Consider the following 23,414-nt stretch of genomic DNA (forward strand, 5'->3'; position numbering starts at 1 on the left):
TTTGTAGAAGTACAAACTTTCATTGTATTTCTCAGGAAGCACTCACTACATTGATAAACAAAATTACTTCCCGACTTTGTTTCATACATCATTATTACACGAGTATATGGTACATTTAGAACTAAAAAATAAAAGGGAAAAAAAAACATGAAAACCAAAATTTGACCTGATAATTTTCAGAACTACAGTCAGGAAAAAAAAAAGTAAATATAAAATTTTTTCAGTGAAGAGAATAAAAGAAGATGAATCTCCAAACTTGCATCAGAGATTACTATAATTAACAGAGGTAGTATCCAGATATTCACATGTGGTATCGTTTGTTTATGTGCACGAGACTATATACACTTCAACCGCAGGCTTTGGATGCCAAACAATTAAAATTCAATAACGTTGTTTATCTGAACGGAGAAGGATGGACAGCCAACATTTGAAAGAGGGGTGTCAACTCTTACTACTACTCCCGAGTTCCCAACATTTCCATTCCACTTAGACCGCCCAAACTGCATGATTGTAGACAGAAATGAGCATGAGCCAACAACCTTCCAAAATTTGGGCAACCAAGTCAAGGAGGATGTAAGTGCAACCAAATGGGAAAAAGAAAGTAAAGGCAGAATGGAATAGCACCAATTCCAAGAAGAAAAATCAGAAAATGTTAGACTAGAATTTTAAAAGCTGACTAGTGCTGAAATGTTGCAGAAATAGAAATCTAAGTCTGGTGTGAGCAGAATCCACTTTTCACAATTTTGCAAATCCAACAACCAAGTTCAACAGATGAAATGAGCTTTAAAAGAAGATTTGACCATATAACTTACTGATATTGATGCAAATGCTGAAGGATGTGCCACAAAAGCACAGCCACAAATCAGATTGAGATCCTCCTTCACCGAGTGAATAACTTCAGCCCGCAACCCCGGATTGCTTCCACCAAATGTTGGGCACAAGCTGTCAACAATGTAGCAACTAACTAGTGAAAACCATGCAGGATACAAATGACAAGCACAAACAATATAGATAAATAACTATCACATAATAACCGGAAGAAACATATACATAATGTGATTCAAGGAAAAGAAAGGGGAAAAAAGAAAAACAAACACACAGGAAGAACAAACTGTATACCGAAGCAATACAGTACAAAAAAGTAACAAACAATTTCTCGCTATGGTGTGTGATCCTTCTAATTTCTATTTGAAGGAAAGGAAACCCAAAATCTCACATCACTCAGTTTTTTCCAAACAACTCAGGAAATTACCTCCACTTAATTTTGTTTTCTCCCAAATAAGAAAAATGAAATTCAAGTATTTTAATAGTAATTATTATGAAGATCAAATACAAAACAAATTAAAATATAACTCATGAACCTTGAAAAGTTGTTATGTTGAAAACCTAAGGAGAAGACATTCATGTCTATCCATATATGACATTTCCTATAGACATAAGAGAACTCAGCTCAATTTCCAAAGATATAAGAAGGCTTAATGAAGCACTTCAAAAAGGCAGTATATGAAACATAACAATACATCCCTCAACATGAAATACAAGTGCATGCAAGAGACATTCATTTTAAACTCTAAACCTGGGCACATCAATGCAAATAAGGAGAATCTCACCTAAATTGAATGGATGGCCTCATCATAAGGCCAGATCGCTTCCAAGCGAAGGCTTGTGAAAGACCCAGCGTAAATGATTTGTCTGGCCATTGCACAATTGGTGTGATACGTGTTCCCCACTTATTCTGATGAAATATCCAAAGAATAGATTTCAGCACTCATAAAAGGCATCCCAAAAAAGAACAGTGAATCTTTAAGCTGAAGTTGTTTCAACAAAAACTAAAAAACTATTTCTTTGTTGCCTATCATGCTGGTAGGCAGTTCAGAGATCAGAACCTGACCTTGCAAGAGAAGCTATATCTCATTTCCCCCGGATATTGGCCCTGAGCCTGAAGAAGGCCCCCACAAAGAGGTAGGAAAGCACTTGTTGTTAGCCCCTCACCAGATACATACGTGAATTGTCCATTTGGAAATTGCAAATCTACAAATGACTGCAAAAAAGAAAGGAGTAAGGATGAGAAAGAAGAGAGTGGTTATGTAAGAAAATACCCTGAGATGATAAAACTTTCTTGAATATTTAGTACCAAAAGCTAGTGACTCATGCTTATCACAGCTACTTAGCACAGCCCACTACTTCCTATGAAGATTGTTTTTAGGAAGATGATAAGACTGAGTACTTGATCAATGAAAATTTTGGTCTTTAGGGCGCAAAAAGAGTAAAATAGATAAATTAAGTTGCTCCACCATTGTTGGTAAATTCCCATCTTCAAAACAAGACCACTGAAAAAAATCAATTGTTCTATTTACACTAAGGTGACCACTACTAACTAACTGAATGAATATTTGCATAGAGAATATTCTTTACACCAAATGCAATTTAAATCAACAATGAAGTTCAATAAAACTAGAGGGATAAATACAGATATTTTGGAAATTCAGATGGTTGAAACAGAAGCATAAACACTGTATAAATGGATTCAAATGCTACCAACTTACACAGGCTAAAGGATTAAGACAGAGCATTGACATTAATAGCCACCTTCTATGCTTTGACCATACTGCTGGACAAAGAGAATGCATTCCATTCTGCAATGAAATAATATATCATAAGATAAGAACAAAGAAGAAAAGATAACAATTTGAGAAAGACCAAAACATAATGCTCAAGCAATATTATTTGCTTTCCAGTTTCAATATATGCACTACCATGTAATATTATTGAGTGTGTCTATTGGGCAAGAAATACACTTAAAACTGGGAGAGGAAAAAAAGGGAAAACAAAACAATACTAACAGCATTTCATCATAATGGAACTTAAACTAGAACTTTAAAATTTATATTCAAACTTAAGTAAGGTCCTACATCAGTCCCACATCAAAATAGAGCCACATCAAAATAGAGCCCACAATTCCAGATTTTTTTGGATTTTTATCTCAACTTCTCTCAGTATCTTTATGTTCTAGATGGAAACTATTGACTTCTATTACAATCCTAAAAAAGCCTTACTTATAGCATTTTGTAAAAGCTAAAGATGGCAGTCTTTCAGAGGATTCTACACTAGAAAAGACACAAGTCATTCTTGCACCTTCACACCACAAACAACAATATGTTTATTTGCAAGAACTATCCCAACATCAGTGGAACTTCAGCAGCTACCGCTTGGGCTTAAAATTTAGTAACATGAAGAAAAAACAGCAAACTAACTGAGCAGAATAAACATCCAAACTTGGTGACACAGAAATTAAAGGATAATCTGGAGAGAGTACATACAGTCACAATGAAATATGTTCACTATCTCATGAATTTTACTAGAACTCAAACCAAAAATGAACTACAGCAGAGGCCAGATGACATGCTGAGGAAGCCTTATTGCAGACAAACAAGATAAGGGGAAAAAGGAGATAGTTGAAATAAGTTCATTCCTATATTTTCTTGATTCAATAGAAATTCTAAATAGAAGACCAAAAGATGTATCACTGGAAAATAATTCAAATAAACTTAATAGATAACAACTTTAAGCACAACTTGCTACAGTTTGCTCCATAAGGCTTTGCAGAATTAAGTTTCATTAAACAAAAATACAATTCGTTGGGTACTCCTATTTCCTATATAGAAAATTTTACAGCTAGCACCAATTATTCCCTCATATTATTATCATACCTTCCTATCATAACCATACCAAAGCAAATGTTGCTTTGATAGATGAACTGGTAAAAGAAGTGTCGTGTCTCGTACAAAGAGCACTGGTCCAAGCTGGACAAGAAATAAAGAGTTGTCACTCGCAGATGTGGAATTGGCATTTGATGCCTCTACTCTCCATAGATCTCCCCTTGCAACCAAAGAGTTTTCTAAATCTCTTGTTCTACTCTCATATGTTGAGGTGATATTTATGATCCCCTGCATACAACCAAAAATTGACCATTGGGAAAACAAATTAATTAATATATATATATGAAAAAGTTATAGTCATTAGCAATACGAAGAGATAGGCAGTCAACCAATTCAAGCCACAAATAAGATTCACATTGAATTCAAAAGAAAAACAAAATGATCAAACAACTAACCTGCTATTATCCTGTCATTTCTATTCATACGAAGGGGAAAAAGAAACATAATATAGTCATTACTTGTAGTAGCTAACATTAGGCCAAATAGATGCCTTTATAGAGAGCCTTTAATATTAGCTTAGAACTTGAAATGGAACTAAGGGTAGATGACCACATTCCACATCGCTAGCTGTTCCTACTTGTCTTAGAAATGATTAATGAAGGTGTGTGCACAACTGAAAGTAGATGCATATTATCCTCATAATCAGCAGGGAAATAATACTAACTACTCACTTATAAACCTTTTGATTGCAAAGAAAAATGCCCAAGCACACGTTAGCTGATGCATCTATTATGTACCATAGACAATTCCCTTCCCATTTCCAATTATTGAACCTGTCACTTAAGACAATTTACTACTCTGCGAGTGAAGTCGCTCCTTGTATAATGGTATTGGCCATGATTAATAAAACAATTACAAACATACAACATTAACTACTCAAGAATTTAACAGAAACCAACTTCATAAATTCAACCGCCTAACTATCCTCAAAGATTCTCTTTTTTTTTTTTGGTTCGTTTACCTGTGGTCTTCCAAGTAGTCCAGCAGACTTCAAATTAAACCCTGATATCTCATCGTCCCCCACTCCCTCCGAACCACCCTCATTTTCCACGAACCCAAAATCCTTCAACTGATCAGAAAATCCTACCAAACCCTCCATATCATTACCACCAACCTCAGCCTTCTGCGCTTTCACACTCATATCACTTCTAACCGACACTACCGCACTCTCCTCAGCACGAAACGGGACCGGTAAACTCCTAAAGAACTGATTCACCAACCCATTTAAGCAGGCCCCGAAATCCGCCCCGGCTTGGCCAATCCTGTTCCCGATATCACCGATGTCAAAAATGGCTGAGTTATCAATGGGAAGGCCAAAATCCTTGTTGACAAAGGTTTGGGATGGGAACTCAAGGTCGAAAAGCTTGGATTTTGGAGGGTTTGGCCATGGAAACGAAGGTGGGGTCATATGGGATTGGATTAAGCCAGAGAAACCTTGAGCTAGCCGGTCGGCGAGGTCCTGGCCATGGCGCTGGACCTCTTCCCAGGCCTCAAATGACCTTTCTACTGACATTGAAGCAGCGAATCTAAAAATTCATAAGAAAAACTAAAACCGAGTTCTTTAGAGGGGCTAATTGATGGACTAGAAACTTACCCAAAAGCTTAAATCGTTCAATATTTTCTTTTTCACAAACAAAGAAAAAAAAAGGGTGAAACTTTTAAGTTTGAAGCTTAAAGAAATGCTGGGTTTTTAAGAGCGTTTGTAGTTTTCAAATATTTGAATAGGAAATTCAAAGATTCATGAGAAAAATTAAACTTTCAAATCGAAACAGATCATTAAAACATTCAAAAAACAGAAAATGAAATTAGGGTTTTCAATTTGATGGGTTTGATAGAAAGAAAGAAACCCAACAAAAAAAAAAAGGCTTTTACAATAATTTCAAACTGCAAATAGGATCTAAAGAATATAGCAGTAGCAAAGTGAAGAAGAGAAGAAAAACAATAAAAGCCCGTTATTTATTTTAGCTAAATGCAAGCAAAGTTCAAGCCTTGGACAGAGTAAGAGAAAAGGAAGCTAGATTTTTTTGCTAAGTTTGGCGCTGGGGAATGTTTGGGGTGCGTACTGCGCACCTAGATTTGCTTTGCTTCCACGTTGATGGAAGAGAAACGTGTGGCTAATAGGGCTATAGAAATTTTATTTTTCCAGGGAGAAAAAAAAAATTGTGAGTTGGGTTTCGTCCGGGTGGGAACAACACATTGGACAGGGGACAAGGTCGCTGCCCAAATGACATTCATGTTTCCCCAAATGTTCTTTACACCTGACCAATGTCCAAATTGGTCACATGCCCGCTTTGAGATTTTCACTCTCAATTTTTTTTTTTTTAAGTTAAAAAGTTTTAAAAGGATTATTTTATATATATTAATAGTATAGATAATTCAATACATGTCGATGAATTAAATCTGATAATTTATGTTTTCGTGTCGTAAACGTATCAGATACGATTAAATATGAAATACGTTAAGATTAAATATGAATACGATACGTTTAATAATCATATTTTAAATTTAAAATACGTACACATGTACGTTTAATAAACATGTAACACGACACGATTAACACATTTATTAAATGTGTCAATATACGACACGACATGATTAATGACACGATTAACACGATTAAATAAAAATATTTATAATTAAATATAATTTAAAATTTAAATTTAAAATCTATAATTATAAAAATAATTATAAGAAAATAAAAATAATAATAACATCAAATATAATAAAATTTAATATAAATAACATATGTTAAATTCATTATCATATAATATGATAAAATACATCATTAACATCTAACCTTCAAATACTAATAATATCAAAAATCATTCATAATTTTCAATCGTAATAATTACATTATTACCTTTATAAAATTAAAAAAATTATTAAAAAAAAATATTTAAAATTATTTATATGAGGTTAAAATAATCTTTAACTATTAATTTTTAATAAGTTAATAAACGTGTCATGTATATATTTTTAAATACGATAATACGATTAAGTAAACATATTTATCGTGTCTGACACGTTAAGACACTAAAATTTTCGTGTCTTAACGTGTCAGACACTATTATACACCAAACATGTTAAGATTAAACTCAAAATCTATTTAACCCGTGTCTTCTCGTGTCGTATCTAAAATTATCAAGTTTATGATTAATTATCTTAATGCTATCTTTTGATTATACTAGATTGAGTCCAGTTGAGTCTAACAAATTATAATCAAGCTTGGTATGTGGACACCTCTAATTTATATTAAGGAAAAATCTTTGATTATACCAAATTAAAACTCTTTAATTAATTTCTAATTTATTATCTTTCATAATAAGGATTAGCCAATTAGGTGAGTAGTAGATGTATTTATGGGCCGAGCAATTTGCCAATACCTAAAAGTGTGTTCCACGTATTGAATTAGAGTTTTAATACTAATATATATTACATCTTAATTTATGTCAATTGTAGATGGTTAAAAATAAAAATACTAATATATTGCAATTAATTTATGTCAATTGTAGAGTTTTAGACTCAATTAAAAAAAATTAAGATATTTTATAATTGAATTTGGATAATAAAATTACAATTTGTCCTGAGATCAAGTGGAGTTTCAATTATGGGTAAGCAGCTGATGGGATTTTAGATCAAAAGAATCAAAATTTTATCATTTTTGTCTTTTACAAAATTTATAAATTCATTTCACTTACATAATTATGTCTTTTCACATAAACTATTAAAATAACATGTAAGAGTTTTATATATTTTATATATAAGATAAAATATTAATTAAAATTTTTGATCGATTCAACTTAAAAATTTTAAAATCAAGAATTGACTAAATAAACTAATTAAATCAAATGCTTTTGACCAATAGATTTAGTGGACTAATCAAACTGAAACGTTTTAGTCAAATTGCATTCAGTTCAATCAGGTCATTGATCCAATCTAATTTTGCTCACTTTTAGTTTCAATAGTGACTTAAAATACCCGTTACCCAAACTTAATTACAAATAATGATTTTTAATATTAAATTTTACTTATATTTTTTTATAAATTTCTTATAATTAATATAATACTTGTTAAAATTTTTTTAATTATTTTAAATATGATTTTAAATTTTAATTTTTTATTTATGAATTAATTTTAATTTATTTGTTTAATTTTTATTATAATATACATAAAAATTCAATTAAATTTAGTTCAATTATATATTTAATGGGATATTTAATGAGAAGTGTCAAAGATATTGGAATAAAAATTCAAATAGTAAAATCGAATATTTATAAAATATAAATATCATATTAAATAATATAATTTGAGTTAAAATATCTAAAAATACGAATACTCTACTAGAAAGCCTGTCTTATCTTGTAAAAAGTAATAATTATGAAAACAAATCTTAATTTATTAGTATTATGAACTACATTATGTTATGTGCAGATTAAGTCCAATAGATCAATAAATAAATATAAAAAATGTAATATAATTTGAACTCTTAAATAAAATTAAATTAGAATTATGAATCAAGAGTTGTTAGCCTATAAATAGCTCTCTCACTTTATTTTGTAAATACATACTTAAATAAGATCTTCTGTAAATACACACTTAAATAATATTTTCTTACTTATTTTAAATATTTTTTATATTTTTTTTACAGTTGTTTTTTCAAAATTTATTTCATAACAATTTAAACTTTTTTATTTTTTTTAGAAATATTATTTGAAGTTTGGAGAGATTTTTGAGATAGGAAAAACAGAAAACCTTAAACCACGTGAACGTACGGAAGAGCTAGCCTACACGTAATATCTGCTTTCTTTTCTGCCACCTTCAAAAGAAAATACGAGATTCTCTCAGAAATAATTTAAAAAAAAAAAGAAAAAGAAAAAAGAACCCATCTTTTTGCATAGAATTCTGGACCTCCATTACCCTTTCAGTGATGAATAGAACAAAGCAAAATTAGCTTTAAACGATTCCTTTCGAGATAAACCCGTATCTCCTTTCCTGTTCTTCTTCTTCTAATCATTTTTTTCAGCTCAAGAAAGCTCCCGCTAATCACCACTGAAGTTTATTTTACTCAGGTAATAATAAATTCTCTATCTTTTTATTTTTCTGCTTATTGGGTTTTGTTTTAATTCACTTTTTAATGGGTGGTGGTTGTTGTTTTTTGTATGTCTTCTTAGCTTTGTTCTGAATTTTACTTGACCTTGGCTTATAACAGGAGGGATGCCCATTTTGTATTTTGGCTTCAATTTTGTGAATTCACTGTCTATATGTCACTATTCAAGCAAAATCTATGCCAGTTTTTACCTTTCAAGATAGGGAATTAAATTTTAATGCTTATGTGCAGTAGACTACAATTTGAGTTCAAAATGTTTGCTTGGATTTTTATTAAGTAGATTGAAATGCCACACTTTTCAATTTCTATTTTTTTTTTCTAACTGAAATTTATGCCACAATGTTAGATAACTTCAAAAACAATTCTTTGTTTGGAATCACTTTGATAATTTCTAACTGAAATCCAAGATAATTTCTAACTTCAAAAACAATGACAAACTGATATCACTTTGATCAAGCCAGTTACTTTATATTTGTCAGGTGTTTGGTATGCATAAAATAACAATTCTTTTAGATTCTCTTGAAGCTTTGGAGCATCTTTCCTTCCTGTAGGAACAGGCTGCTTTGCTGAATTTAAACTCCTTGACTCACCATACTGAAGTAGGCTATTTATCAACTTCTTTTTTGTTCATTTCCCACTGCCTGTAAACAGAATAAGGCATAAAGGTAGACATACAGAAGTATGGGCAGTCCCCAGCAGCCGAAGAAAAGAGTGGCATTTGTGCTGATTGACGGATTGGGCGATGTGTCAATACCAAGGTTTGGGTATAAGACTCCTCTGCAGGCAGCCAATATTCCAAACATGGATGCCATAGCATCAGCTGGAGTTAATGGCCTCATGGACCCAGTGGAAGTAGGTTTGGGTTGTGGGAGTGACACGGCTCACCTTTCTCTTTTGGGATATGACCCAAGGGTATATTACCGAGGACGTGGTGCATTTGAGTCCATGGGTGCTGGGTTGGCAATGTCACCTGGAGATATTGCATTCAAGGTGTGTAACCTGTTTTGGCTCTACTTTTTCTTTTTCCCTTTGTTTCTTACCCGCACTTCTTGGCATATTATTTGCTCATACTATTTCTGTATTCAACCATTATTAAGTATATCTCATGTTGGTAAATAACTTGATACTATCCAAAATACTGATTATTGAATTATGGTTCAAGAATTTAAACATACTTGCTTTAAGTTTAATGTGGATATCATTTTTTATATGAATGAAGAAACTTTGGTTAGGAGCTTTTGTTTTATTTTCTGATTTAATATTAATAACTTTCGTTGCCTGAGATGATTCTATACAATTTTTAACTTGCAAACTTTACATCTTCTTTCATCTCCATTGCCCCTTAGAACTATTAAACTGAGTCCCTTTCTCCTTTCCACATATGATTTTCTAACTTAATCACTTACATGAAAGGGATGATTTTCTTAAAGATTTTCCTTATTCTTTGTTGCCAACCGGTTAATATGTTATAGTTCTATATATCTTCTTCAGAACACCTTGATGGTACTTTTTATACATGATTACCCATTACAATTATCTGTCTCCAGTCAAATTTTGCAACCTTGGATGAGAAAACTGGCATAGTTACGAGTAGGAGAGCTGACAGGCATTTTGAAGAAGAGGGACCTATCCTTTGTGCTGCCGTGGATAGAATGAAGCTCCCATCTTTTCCTGAGTACGAAGTAAGAGTCAGGTACAGATGTTTTTTAATTGCTGTAATTGTCAGTTAACGTAGTCATATTCCTGCAGTTGGTTCTGCAGGAAATAGCATACCTGAGCTTACTTAACAGTGTTTTTAATTTTATATGGCCATTTTGGTTTTTGACTTTCCTTTGATTGCAATTTTGAACCTTGAAAATGTCATAGAAGAAATTTTTATACTGGTTAGGCTAGATGGTTACAAGAAAGGTTTGATTTCTCTGTGAACTCTGTTAAGGATTGAAGCTTTACGTTTCTGTTGTAAAAAATTTAATGCTAAGTCATTTACTCATCTCTTACAGGTATGCAACAGAACACCGATGTGGAGTTGTTGTTAAAGGACCAAGACTGAGCGGAAATATATCAGGAACTGACCCATTGAAGGACAACCGCTTACTTCTGGAAGCCAAGGCTTTAGATGATACAGATGAAGCAAGACACACAGCTGCAGTTGTTAATGAGTTATCCAAGGAGATATCAAGGATTCTTGTTTCTCACCCTTTGAATGCAAAAAGGTTAGCAGAAGGGAAGAACATTGCTAACGTAGTCCTTTTGAGAGGCTGTGGTATTCGAATTGAGGTGTGTTGTCCTTAAATCTTGGAATGTGGAGGAAAACACTTAAGCAGAAAAATTGTTTGCATTTTGCTAGTTGTTGTACTTCTTTCTTTCTATAATAAGATACCAATAAATGGCTCTATTGAAATATCTCTTCGATTATGCATTATAGGTTCCTCCATTTGAAAAGAAACATGGCTTATGGCCTTGCATGGTGGCTCCCACCAAAATTATTGCTGGATTGGGCCTATCACTTCATATTGATATCCTAGAAGCTCCTGGCACAACTGGGGACTATCGTACACTTCTGACTTCAAAAGCAACCGCCATAGCTAAGGCACTTTCTGCTCCTTTACAATCTTGCCCTAGTGTTTTTGTACCAGGGGAGGATGAGCACAAGCCTGGTAGATCATATGGCTATGATTTTGGGTTTCTCCACATTAAGGTGATAACCTTATGAATCAGTCTTTATTTTTTTGCCTTTATTAGTGATTCCCGTATTTAGCTGTCTCCTGGACCGTATACACTATTTTCTTTCCTTGAGTTTGCATCCTTTGAGGTTTGATCCCACTGTAATATACAATCTTGGTTGGGAGATACCTGGGATGATCTAAGTTAAACTTAGTCCTGATTTATTGTTCATGGAAGTGAGGACCTTTTCTGCAATGTTGCCTGGAGAAAAAAAAAAAGGAAAAACCTTCTCATTTCAAAGTGGCAGGGTATCTGGGTATGACAACTGATGAAAATCATTTGACTTTCTGAATATTTTATCATGAATACTGATTTATTTCTTTCCCTTTGTCTTTATATTTGGCTTCTGTTATTGTTAACAAGGTCTGATGGTTATGGTGGTTCTGAAAACCTATGTACAAGGTTCTCCATGTCATTTAAGTAATGCAATTTCATTGATATTCCAAAAATTACAGGCGATAGATGATGCAGGTCACGATAAGGCGAGTGTTTTCAAAGTAAAAGGATTGGAAGCTGTAGATCAAGCTATAGGACAGCTGGCTAAGCTCCTGTGGCAGGCAGAATCAACTGGGAATTTCCAGTATTTTGTTTGTGTCACTGGTGACCACTCTACACCTGTTGAATATGGAGACCACAGCTTTGAACCAGTTCCTTTTACAATGTGCCGGTTGAAAGATTATGTGGGTGCAATAGGTGGGGAGTCTATTGTTTTGGAGACTTCCCTTGATCCATTTCCTCTTCCAACTGTTAAGGCAGGTGAAGACCTAAATGAAGACATTGGTTTAGAAAAAGGGAGAAGATGCAAGCAAGTTCAAGCCTTTTGTGGTGATTCAGTTTTTGAGTTGAATGAGATTGCAGCAGCGAGGGGATGTCTTGGGCGGTTTCCAGGTGGACAGATGATGGAAATTATTAAAAGATTTCTCAAATTAAATGCGTAACTTTCATGGTCAGATGTTAGAGATCTTTCCTGGATAGCCTCTGAGTTTCTAAATAATGTGTTTCAGATCTGAAAAAGTAACCATGACAATATGCCCTCGAATCATCAACAATTTTCCATGCTTCTTCTGAGTTCTGATATCACGGAAATTGATATTTATACCTGCATCACCCTTTTCATAATCTGAGTCATGTGCTCGAGTGGAGGCTAACTCACCTGCTGCCAGTGCCAGTAAACGATAGTGATTGTCCTCTCTAGTAAACAAAATAAAGGATTGTATTTCAGGGTGTCAGCATTCAATTTATTGTTGCACATCACAGCTGAATCATGTGGATTATTGTTTCAGAGCCAATTGACTCTGAAAAGTAATAGAAAGCCCATGGCAAGAGCCATGTTAGTACAATATGTGGATGACATGTCAGCTGCTTGTTACACTTCTAGGCCCTTCAACTGTCTCTGGTTGCTCTTTTGCCCCTTCTCTTTAATCTTTTCCTAAATAAGTCTACATCTTTTTCTCCTCTTAGGTTGTGTCGTCTCCCCTAGAGGAAAAAATTCACCAAGATTTTCCGAGGAAAAATGCTCTCGAAGTGGAACTTCTATTTTTCACACGGAGGAGCTTAAAGGATTCATCCAGGGGTGCCACTTACACCCACCAGCCTGAGGCTCGTGCCTGAAGTCAGTGCAAGACACTGGCTAAAGGAGGAAACCTGGTATGCAGATGAGCATGGAGACTGCTTTGTAATAAAACCATTCAACATTCTTACAGATAGCAGCTAGTCATGACTCATGAGACAATTTTCTTTGCCCTCACAACTAATTCTTATCCTATGCTGTACTGAGCAAAGCATGCTCCTGTCTTTGTTACTGTCTACTGAAGCAGAGTGCTACTATCCACTGACCTGTCTATTAACTTAACAGTCTTGAACAAAATAATGAACTAGTTTGTTCTGATTTTGCATCATGGGTGAAATTTTTGGCTTCTCGTCGTTGCCTGATCCAAATATCCCACGACGTAAACATTGGCATCATCTAGTTCCAAAACTGTAAATCCTTTATAATTTCCCGATTCTTCTTATGTCTCTTTTTTGTAGGTAAAGTTTGGAAGTAAACAAGCATGATAAAAGAAGACATAACAAAGCAAGCATTGCTTTTCCTTTTTTTTTTGTGGGCATTTCTAGATAAAATGTGCTTTGGCATTGGCTATTCTTTTTTTAGGTCTGTATTTGTTTTCCAATCAGAAAGTTGCATATGCGTAATACATCAGCAAAAAGCAAGTGCAACACAAAAAAGAGTGGATAAGAAAGCAAGTTTAAAGCATAAGTTGTTTTGCCTTCTCGTGGAACCCTCTAGTTTATCTATGCTTAATTATTTAAAGTTGGGGTCACCATTTGTCAACCTTTCTTGCTGCTTTTCATTTGCTTCCACTAAAAAAAAAAAAAATCATGAAGATTAAGGCCCATGTGCTCAGTCCTTGTTTGTGTTGATCAGTCAAATAATTCAGTTTTCTATTGCAAACCAACTTTTATAGCTTAATGTATAAGGAAACAATCATAAACAAAGACCCCCTCAGGCCCTCAGGCCCCCTCAGAACATAGGGAGAGGCAGTGTTAAGTGTACCGATGTATGTAACAAGGCCTCTTTCTCTATACAGGAAGGCTTCTAGTGCTCTTGAAGCAGAGCCACCTGCAGAAGGTCCTTATTCAGGTTATCTGGTGATTACAGATGAAGAAGCACAAGAGCAAGACACCTTTTGTTTTGGGGCATGTAAGAGGAAGGGTGTTGAAAAGCTACCTTTTCCTCAAGACAAGATGTTGAATGTTGTTCATGCATCAGAGGTTGAAGAGACTATGGTCACTAGGGTCTGGTTTATTCCAGTTCTTGATCAGCCTCTATCTTCCAATCGATACTATGTTATTCGAGCCAGAGGCAGATACAAAGGGTATGCTCCCCTTTCTTATAGAGCTATACTAATCAACAATCCAAACCACATTTTTGAACTTTAAATTACAAGTAACCTTATAGATAAATTCTGGATCATTCAGGAAATGTGTACTTGAAGCTAGATTGCCTTAGTAGGGAATGTAATTTCTTTTTGAAATTTAATGATATATTGAAACCAGAGAGAAGTAAAAAGCCTCACCTCTGGAAGTAAAAAGGAAAATTCATGGCTATCACTCTCTGATCATGAGAATAACAACCCAGAATCTCCTTCAAAAGTTCACCTAAATAACTATACAAAAGGCCAGGGAAATAGATTGCCTTAGTAGGGAATGTAATTGAGGACATGAAATCTATGTTTTGTACTACTTAAAAGAAAATTTCACCTAAACTTGGTATTCAGCTTGGAACAAAATGTGCAAGTTTTTATGTACCTTAACTTCAGTTTAAGTTCAAGTTTGAGCCACATAAATTTGCATTGATATGTTCGCTTGATTGCATGTATATAGTAAGTAGAAACCATATTTGGCTTCTAATTGATATATAGTTCTATTTATGTTGTAAATTTGCAGGCTAGCATGTTCAAGTTCAAGGGAGATAGACACCAAACTATGTTGCTTCTTCAGTGATGTTATAAGTGATGCAAAACCAAAACCATTTGATCACAGAAATGTTTATCAACAGTTCAAAATCCATCGCCACCACAGGCATAGTTTTTTTGCTAAATCCACTGCTACTGATTCCATTCCTCCAAAATTTTTAAGAAAAAATGGATGGGAACTTCGCATCTCGAGGTCATATAGATTGCAACTAAATGAGGCTCTAGGCCTTGATTCATCTCTCAGAACACGCCTTCCAAGTTTCAATTTCCCTATGTATAACAAGAAGTCACCTTCTGTTGTTGTTGGACAATGGTACTGTCCCTTTATATTTGTGAGGGAGGAGTGTAGACTAAGGCGACAAATGAAGAAATCATTGTTCTACAAGATGACACTTGAGCAATGGTGGCAACAGATTCATTCATGTGACAATGAGAACGACGAAGAAAATATTGTGAATATCAATAAACTTTTGAAAAGAGAATTTACTTCAGTCTATGGTATGCAAGCTGAGAAGGATAACAGAATTAGCCATGGAGGGGTTTGGTGGTTCAGAACTCTAACAAGAAACGATGGGGGAAGGGGCAGTGTTGGTTTGAGTTTGGCAATTATGGAGAAAATGAGATGGTTACAAGAGGAGGGAGGTTGGTTTAAAGGAGAAGAAAGTGAAGTGAGGGTTGAAAGACAAGAAGAAATTGGAAGTGAATGTGGGTGGAGGAGATTTGCCTGTTACATGTTGGTGGAGAGCTTTAATTTGAGAAGAATGGATGGAACTTTGGTGCTGAGGTGTGACTTTAGGCACACTAATAAGATTCAATCCAAATGGGAATGAAGTCTTATGATCATGTAAATATACTTCATATCTGATAAATGAAGGTGAAATGCACACTTTTATTTGTTTGATCTCGTCATATGTTTTTTTTTTTTTGATAGGCAAGAATTTAGTTGCTGAAAGAGTCTCAAGGAGACCAGCTTACAAAGAGCAGAGCCTTTGGAGGCTTGCATGAAAACGAGGGAGCCATGTTACGGAGACAAAAAATGGTACTTTCGCAAAAACAAGTGGACAAATAACAAAAACACAACAGTCCTAGACTTAAATCAAAAAACAAGTTGTCAAAAGACCTAGTAAGTCAAATGAATCAACGTGATGGGATGCTAAAAAGACCATTAGCAGAGGGCATTCTGGAGTTCAGTGAGGCTGTTCCCTGTTGTGAATTTCAAAATTTGCTTTGAAGTTTGAATTCCTAATTACTCCGGCCTTGGATAATCCGTCTGCTATTGTGTTTGCTTCCCTCTTGTCATGGTTAAAGGAAATCCTTGTAGATTTGTGCAGATAAACTTCGATGGCAGTAGACAGATTTTTCATTCTCCATGGCACTTTTTTGTGATCCTTGACCCAGCTGATAGCATTAGAGGAGTCTCTTTCGATGACGAGATTGTGGGAACTGGCCCATGTGGAAGTAAGGAAGAATTTAAGTCCTTCATGGATGGCTTTGAATTCTGCAAGGTTGGAATCTTCAGTGCCTATATGGTTGGAGAAGGTACCCCTGATAAATCCAAGGTGGTCCCTAAGAAGTCCTCCGATGCCGGCAGGGCCTGGCTTCCCTTTGGCGGTGATCTCTTCATATGTAACTAGTATGAATCTCTCTTATTCAAGTCTTTCTATCAATTCGGTTCTATGATTTTTTGTTTGGCTCAGCCAAGTTGGATTTCATTGATTAAGATGTAAGATGTAGTATACATCAAGATTGGTCTATCAACCATCCATGATTACATGATTAAACTTGATGGTTGTTCAAAGGTACTAACATGATAACATCCTGCAAAATAACATGTGGCTGAAGCAATGAACATATAGAGCATCTTGTTACCACCAAACTGAGAACATAGATTCCATATCAATGCCATGTTTTGCTAATGCATCAGCGAATGAGTTCCCTTCACGCAAGGTATGGACTATGGATACATTGACAAGTCAATCTGGTTGAAAATGGCACATTTATCCCATGGTCTTTGATCAGCATTACAAACCCAAGAGATGGCAATCTTAGAATCAGAGTCCATAATGAGTTTAGCAGTACCTGCCAAGGGTGATGCAACGAATAGGAGAAGAGCTTGTTTGATAGACACAATCTCTGCATAGTTGGTCCTGTCATAAAATTAAAATTAATCTTAGGATGGTTACCGTCTTGTCGTTTTGGAATGATGAAAACAATAATAGAATACATATGACCTAATCAAAGAGACATATCGGCGGCTACCCATATTTTTTTTGGTTCCCTTACTTTCACGATCACCAGTCACCATTAGTGCACAACACTATATTATTTCTTTAATAGCTAGCCACTCCTTTTTCCTCCATTACTTAGCATTACCTCCCACCCTTTCTTCTCTTTATTGTCTGAGATCGGCCTATTTCTTCCCCGCAAGCAAAGTGCTGTCAAATACGGTATTTGGTGCACTGTTCCCATATCTAATCCATCATGGATTCTAGCTTTCCAAATATATCTTCTACTTTGCTCGATGAACTCCCTAAAGAAACATGGTGGGGTTCTGATCTATACAACTGGGAAGGATTCTGGTTTGCAAGTTCTCGCCTTTCTCCTGTCATGGCTGCAAGATCAAACTTCCAAGCAAGCGACGATGATGTGTTTCTGATTTCTTCCACGAAGACAGGCACCACAGGGCTCAAGGCCATCATCCCAACCATCATGAACCCCAAGGGTCGTACGGATGATGATATTGATGATCCTTTGCTCAAACATCATCCCAATGATCTCATGCCATCTCTGGAAATGCAGCTTTTCAAGGAAAATCCCAACCCTGATTTCACATCTATGCCTTCTCCAAGGCTATTTTGAAGCCACGTCCCTTATCCTTTGTTACCAGGATCTGTTAAGAACTCTGCTTGCAAGATTGTGTATATTACTAGAGACCCAAAGGACAGGTTTGTTTCATTGTGGCACTTTAAGAACTGTTGGGCTAATGCTATGGGAAAAGGTCCGTGGACAATGAATGAAGCTTTTGAGAGCTTTTGGAGAGGGGTTCATGCATTTGGGCCATTCCATGATCATATATTGAGTTATTGGAAATAGAGTTTAAGGAGGCCTGTGAAGATACTTGTCTTAAGATATGAAGACCTGAAGAAGGATCCAAAGGTGCAAGTGAAGAAGCTGGCTTCTTTCCTTGGAAGGCCTTTTGCCAAGGAGGAAGAGGTAGACAAGGTCTTGTGGAGATGCAGCCTGGAAAGGCTTAAAAACCTGGAGGTGAACCAAAATGGAGTTGACCCTTGGCTAGGCATTAACTATAAGTTTCATTTCAGGCGTGGCATTGTTGGGGATTGGGAAAACAATATCACTGAAGAGATGAAAGAAAAATTAGACCAAGTCACACGCATGAAGTTTGAGGGTTCTGGTCTGGATTTTGCACATTGAGATTATGGTTGAACCTATCTATTCTATTTTAGTTTCTCAAACTGTAGGATGTCATTTTCTATATGTACTTGTCCAAAGAATGTAGTGGCATCAATGAGCATAAGATGTTCTGGAAGTTTACCTGCAGTAAACTACCCAAGGTTACTCGTCTTGTGAAAGAGCTAATTTTCCCCTTGAATAAGCATTTATCTTCTCAATAATCCTTGGTCGAGCTATTTAAGTTTTTCATGATCAAATTCTATCTACACCCGGAAGGGGGAAAACAGAACATTATTATATATAACTATAGGAGTAACTGTAATTTCTCAGTTGTTGTAATTTGTAATTCAATGAACTTTCTATAATTTGAGGAGGGAAATTCAGCATTATAATCTACTTCTAGACACATACTTTGATAACAATTGTAATAATTGAATTCAAATTTCATTGATCTCATAACTTTACGGATCTAAATCACTTCACTCTCAAAAACTTAAGTTCTTGTTACTATAAATGATTGATTTGAACTTGTAAAGTTCATAAGTTATCTTCATAACTAATTTGAGATGAAATATCAGGACAAAATTGTTTTGGTTTTCTTGTTGATATTCTTCTGTTGTTGGAATGCAGGATATTTTAGAATGATGAACAAAATATTGTGAATGTTAGTAAAATTGTGCAGACAGTATTTAATTCAGTCTACGATGTGCAAGCTTGAGAAGGATAACAGAATTGGGCATGGAGGGTTTTGGTGGTTCAGAACCTCTTAACAAGATACGATGGGAGAGGGGGCAGTGCCGGTTTGAGTCCAGCAATTAGGGAGAAAGAAAGGCAAGCCCAAAGTGTAAAAGGCTTCTTTGGTGAGAACAAAAAAATGAAAGGATAAGAAAAAGAAGTGTGCAGATTCAACCCGACCCAAATCAAATTGGCTAGACAAAGCCTAGACCATTTTGGACACATATCGGCTAAACCCATTGGAGGCACATTCTCTTACCCAAGTTTTATGGCTTATTTAAGTTTTTTCATTATTTTATTTTATATGTAAGTTTAATTTAGAAAATTTTTAAATATATATATATATAGAAATTAAAAAAATATACACATGATAATTAAATTTATAAGTAATCAAAGTTTCATATTTAAAATAGTAATTATTTAGAAAAAGAAAGAAATTTTGGGAAAATTGCAAGTGGCAATTTTTCTAAATTTTGATAAGTGAAAATAAAGTTGACACCTCACCAAAAATGTTGGAAGGAATCCAAAAAATTATTTTTACAAAGAATATTATTTTTATATAATTATACAAAAAATGTACAAACAAAATAAATATATAATAAATAAAATTATGAAAAATTGTCAATTGCATATCTAATGATAATTGTTTGCATTATATATCTTTCATTTAAATCATGCACGCAAGTGAAGATCTAGCCAATGGTGCAATTTCAAGAAAATTGTCAATTCTTAGATGAGAAAAATTTTTAAAAATCTACTACAAGTGTTAGAGAATTCCAAAAATTTTTCACTATCAAAGACTTTCATTTACTTTCTTTTAAAAACAAATATAGCAAATTTTGGATTAAAAAGAAAAAATATATATAGGATAAAAATAATGTGAAATTTTTTAGAAAAAATAGAAATAAGAAGAAGAATAAAAAATTTAATTGGTATGAAATTACACAAAATAAAAAAGTATAAAAAATGAAAGACACAAAAAAAATGCAAAGAGGTGAAAATCTCTGGAGGATGGAATATCAAGAAAATTATAAGTGACAATTTTCTTGAAAGTAACTAAGAAAAATCTACTAATTTTACCAGACATTTTGAAAAAGTGAAGAAAATTTCAAATATCAAAGGTTTTCATTCATTTGATAATAAAAAGAAATATGAGAGAGAGAATTAAAATGTTAAGACAAAGACAATTCGTTAAGATAAAAATGGGTATCACATTATTAATTAGTTTTTTTAATAGGAGTAGAAATTATAATTATAATTTTTTTGAAAGGTAAAATTATAATTTTAATTAAGTAGTCAATCACATTTAAGCAAAAAAGATTGATAGTGTTCCTCAATTACGTCAAGTGATTGGGTTCCTAACCGATCATCTTTCAAGAACTATGTTAATCTTCTATCAAATGAGCAAAAATGGATGTAGAGTTGGGGTTAATGGAAGCAATAATAGCTTTTCATTAAAAATGTTTATTAAATTTTAAATTATACAAAAAATGTTAGTAATATAATAAACTTTTTGTTGGTATATTATATATGCTTAATTATTCATTAAATGTTGAGCCTATATATTGTCAACATACCGAATATTTTGAGAGATAAGGAAGGAAACAACTTGAGAGCTACGGAATGTTTTGCTCTATTACTCTCATGCTTACCAGTCCCTTTCTTCTCTTTATATTGCTTGAGATCGGCTTCTTTCTTTGACGCAAGCAAAGTGCTGTTAAATACCGTATTTTATGTAGTGTTCTCATATCTAATCCATCATGGAGTCTAGCTTTCCAAATGCATCTCCTACTTTGCTCTGTGAACTCCCTAAAGAAACATGGTGGGGTTTTGATCTTTACAACTGGGAAGGATTCTGGTTTGGAAGTTCTATCCTTTCTCCTGTCATGGCTGCAAGATCAAACTTCCAAGCAAGCGACGATGATGTGTTTCTGACTTCTTCCATGAAGACAGGCACCCAATGGCTCAAGGCTATCATCCCAACCATCATGAACCCAAAAGGTCGTACGAATGACGATATTGACGATCCTTTGCTCAAACATCATCCTAATGATCTCATGCCATCTCTGGAATTGCAGCTTTTCATGGCAAATCCCAACCCTGATCCCACATTTATGCCTTGTCCTAGACTATTTCGAAGCCATCTCCCTTATCCTTTGTAACCAGAATCTGTTAAGAACTCTGCTTGCAAGATTGTGTATATTACTCGAGACCCAAAGGACACGGTTGTTTCATTGTGGCACTTTATGAACTCTTGGGCTACTGCTATGGGAAAAGGTCCATGGAAAATGAATGGAGCTTTTGAGAGCTTTTGTAGAGGGGTTCATGCCTCTGGGCCATTCCATGATCATGTATTGAGTTATTGGAAAGAGAGTTTAAGGAGGCCTGAGAAGGTACTTTTCTTGAGATATGAAGACCTGAAGAAGGATCCAATGGGGCAAGTGAAGAAGCTGGCTTCTTTCCTTGGAAGGCCTTTTGCCAAGGAGGAAGAGGTCGACAAGGTCTTGTGGAGATACAGCCTGGAAAGGCTTAAAAACCTGGAGGTGAACCAAAATGGAGTTTACCCTTGGCTAGGCATGCCCTATAAGTTTTATTTCAGGCATGGCATTGTTGGGGATTGGGAAAACAACATCACTGAAGAGATGAAGGAAAGATTAGACCAAGTCACACGCATGAAGTTTGAGGGTTATGTTCTGGATTTTGAACATTGAGATTATGATTGAACCTATTGAGTAAATTTGGAGTTCTGTTTTAGTTTCTCAAAATCTAAGATGCCAATTTCTATATGCATTTGTCCAAATAATGTGGTGGCCTCATGTATAAGATGTTCTGGAAGTTTATCTGCAGGTAGTTAAACTTCCCAAGGTTACAAGCCTTGTTTGAGAGCTAATTTTCCCTTGAATAAGCATTTCTCTTCTCAATAACCTTGGTCGAGGGGAAAATAAAACTTGATATACTGTAATAACTATGGGAATAATTGTAATTTATTATTTGTTACAACTATTATTCAATAATTTTATGTAATCTAAAAGTAAGAAATTCAATCCGAATACATATATACTTTGATTCCAACTGTATAATTCATATTCAATTATCATGATCCCACTTTTCGAATGTAAATCGTTTTATCCTTAAAATTTTAAACTCTTATTATTATGAATAATAATATTATTATTTTAAATAATTGACAACATACTCTTTCAAATAAATTAAGACTAAATTGCCACCAAGATACATGTTGGTGTGGAGGACTTTACTTTGGAGAGATTGGATTGCTGCTGGTATGTGATTTTAGGCAGACAAATTATAACATTTTCAATCCAAAAGAGAATAAAGTCTCAAGATCTGTAAAATGTTGTCCATACTTAAAAATATAAAAAGTATGCCTAATTCAATCAAATGGGTTATAAGAAGGATTTAGAGGAGGGCAGTGGAAGCTATTAGACTTTAGTACCATCACTTTGAGAGATAAAAAAGTATGCCTAGAGATGGATTTATATTAAGGGCAATGGAAGAAATAGTAATTTATACTATTAGTAAAATCAATTGTTGAGTTTGATATTGTGAGTCAAGTGATATCAATTTAGATGATCAAATTTAATTAAATTACATAAAAATTTCATAAAATAATTAAACAACATATAAAATTAGGGTTATATTTTTCATTTCACTTTTTAATTTTTTGAAATTGTTTTTTTATTAATTGCACTTTTTCTTTTATTTCACATACACATAAAAAAAAAATCTACCTTTGTTTTCTACATAAAAACTGTTCTTTCATCTTCTTTTCTCTTATTCACACATACTGGATGTGCACAAATTCTAGTAATCATTTAAAAAATATTATAAAATTTTAATTCTAAAAAAATGTTATTATAAAATTGTTGCTAGTACGACATGCTAATTTTTATTAGATTTAATATATATATATATATATGTGTGTGTGTGTGAGAGTGACTTTTAATTTTGAGAGAAGTTTCCAAGCGAAGATCGACTGATAGTAGGTAGTTAAACAGAAAATATAACTCTTTTTAAAATTTTTGAAATTGGATTTTAATATATATATATACAAGAGCGACTTATAATTTCAAAATGAGTTGCATAACTTATCATTAATTAATAAAAAAATTAAATTAAAAATCAAAATTACTTATATTGCTATGGTGCCCTTGTAAAGTTTATGACTATAAATTTTAATATTTAATTTATTACATAATTTGTCAAATTGTTAAATATAAAACT

At 34.0% G+C, this 23,414-nt stretch overlaps 3 protein-coding genes and 2 pseudogenes across 5 annotated transcripts; 4 read left to right on the plus strand and 1 right to left on the minus strand.

Annotated features, from left to right (window-relative positions):
* LOC18594257 lies at positions 1–5,804 on the minus strand. Of its 2 annotated transcripts, none has more exons than XM_018125216.1 (7): positions 4,681–5,804; positions 3,711–3,947; positions 2,547–2,636; positions 1,892–2,041; positions 1,611–1,735; positions 813–942; positions 1–539 (listed from the first exon to the last, which is right to left on the minus strand). In XM_018125216.1, the coding sequence occupies exons 1-7, from the start codon at positions 5,230–5,232 to the stop codon at positions 375–377; spliced, it is 1,449 nt and encodes a 482-aa protein (XP_017980705.1). In that variant the 5' UTR covers positions 5,233–5,804; the 3' UTR covers positions 1–374. The 2 variants fall into 2 exon arrangements, with proteins under 2 accessions (XP_017980705.1, XP_007021825.1); XM_007021763.2 differs by having other exon boundaries at positions 1–500; positions 4,681–5,232.
* On the plus strand, positions 8,552–13,443 carry LOC18594258 (probable 2,3-bisphosphoglycerate-independent phosphoglycerate mutase). Its single transcript, XM_007021764.2, has 6 exons — positions 8,552–8,788; positions 9,478–9,816; positions 10,374–10,519; positions 10,827–11,103; positions 11,252–11,524; positions 12,006–13,443. The coding sequence occupies exons 2-6, from the start codon at positions 9,508–9,510 to the stop codon at positions 12,486–12,488; spliced, it is 1,488 nt and encodes a 495-aa protein (XP_007021826.2). The 5' UTR covers positions 8,552–8,788; positions 9,478–9,507; the 3' UTR covers positions 12,489–13,443.
* On the plus strand, positions 13,997–16,716 carry LOC18594259. 2 transcript variants are annotated; one of them, XM_018124017.1, is made up of 3 exons: positions 13,997–14,426; positions 14,998–15,870; positions 15,958–16,716. In XM_018124017.1, exons 1-2 carry the CDS (start codon positions 14,107–14,109, stop codon positions 15,854–15,856), a joined length of 1,179 nt encoding a protein of 392 aa, XP_017979506.1. In that variant the 5' UTR covers positions 13,997–14,106; the 3' UTR covers positions 15,857–15,870; positions 15,958–16,716. The 2 variants fall into 2 exon arrangements, with proteins under 2 accessions (XP_017979506.1, XP_007021827.2); XM_007021765.2 differs by having other exon boundaries at positions 14,998–16,716.
* Positions 17,489–18,658, plus strand: LOC18594262 (annotated as a pseudogene).
* On the plus strand, positions 20,933–21,883 carry LOC18594263 (annotated as a pseudogene).

Source organism: Theobroma cacao, chromosome 7, assembly GCF_000208745.1.
Source record: "Theobroma cacao cultivar B97-61/B2 chromosome 7, Criollo_cocoa_genome_V2, whole genome shotgun sequence".
In the NCBI taxonomy this organism is placed as follows: Eukaryota; Viridiplantae; Streptophyta; class Magnoliopsida; order Malvales; family Malvaceae; genus Theobroma; species Theobroma cacao.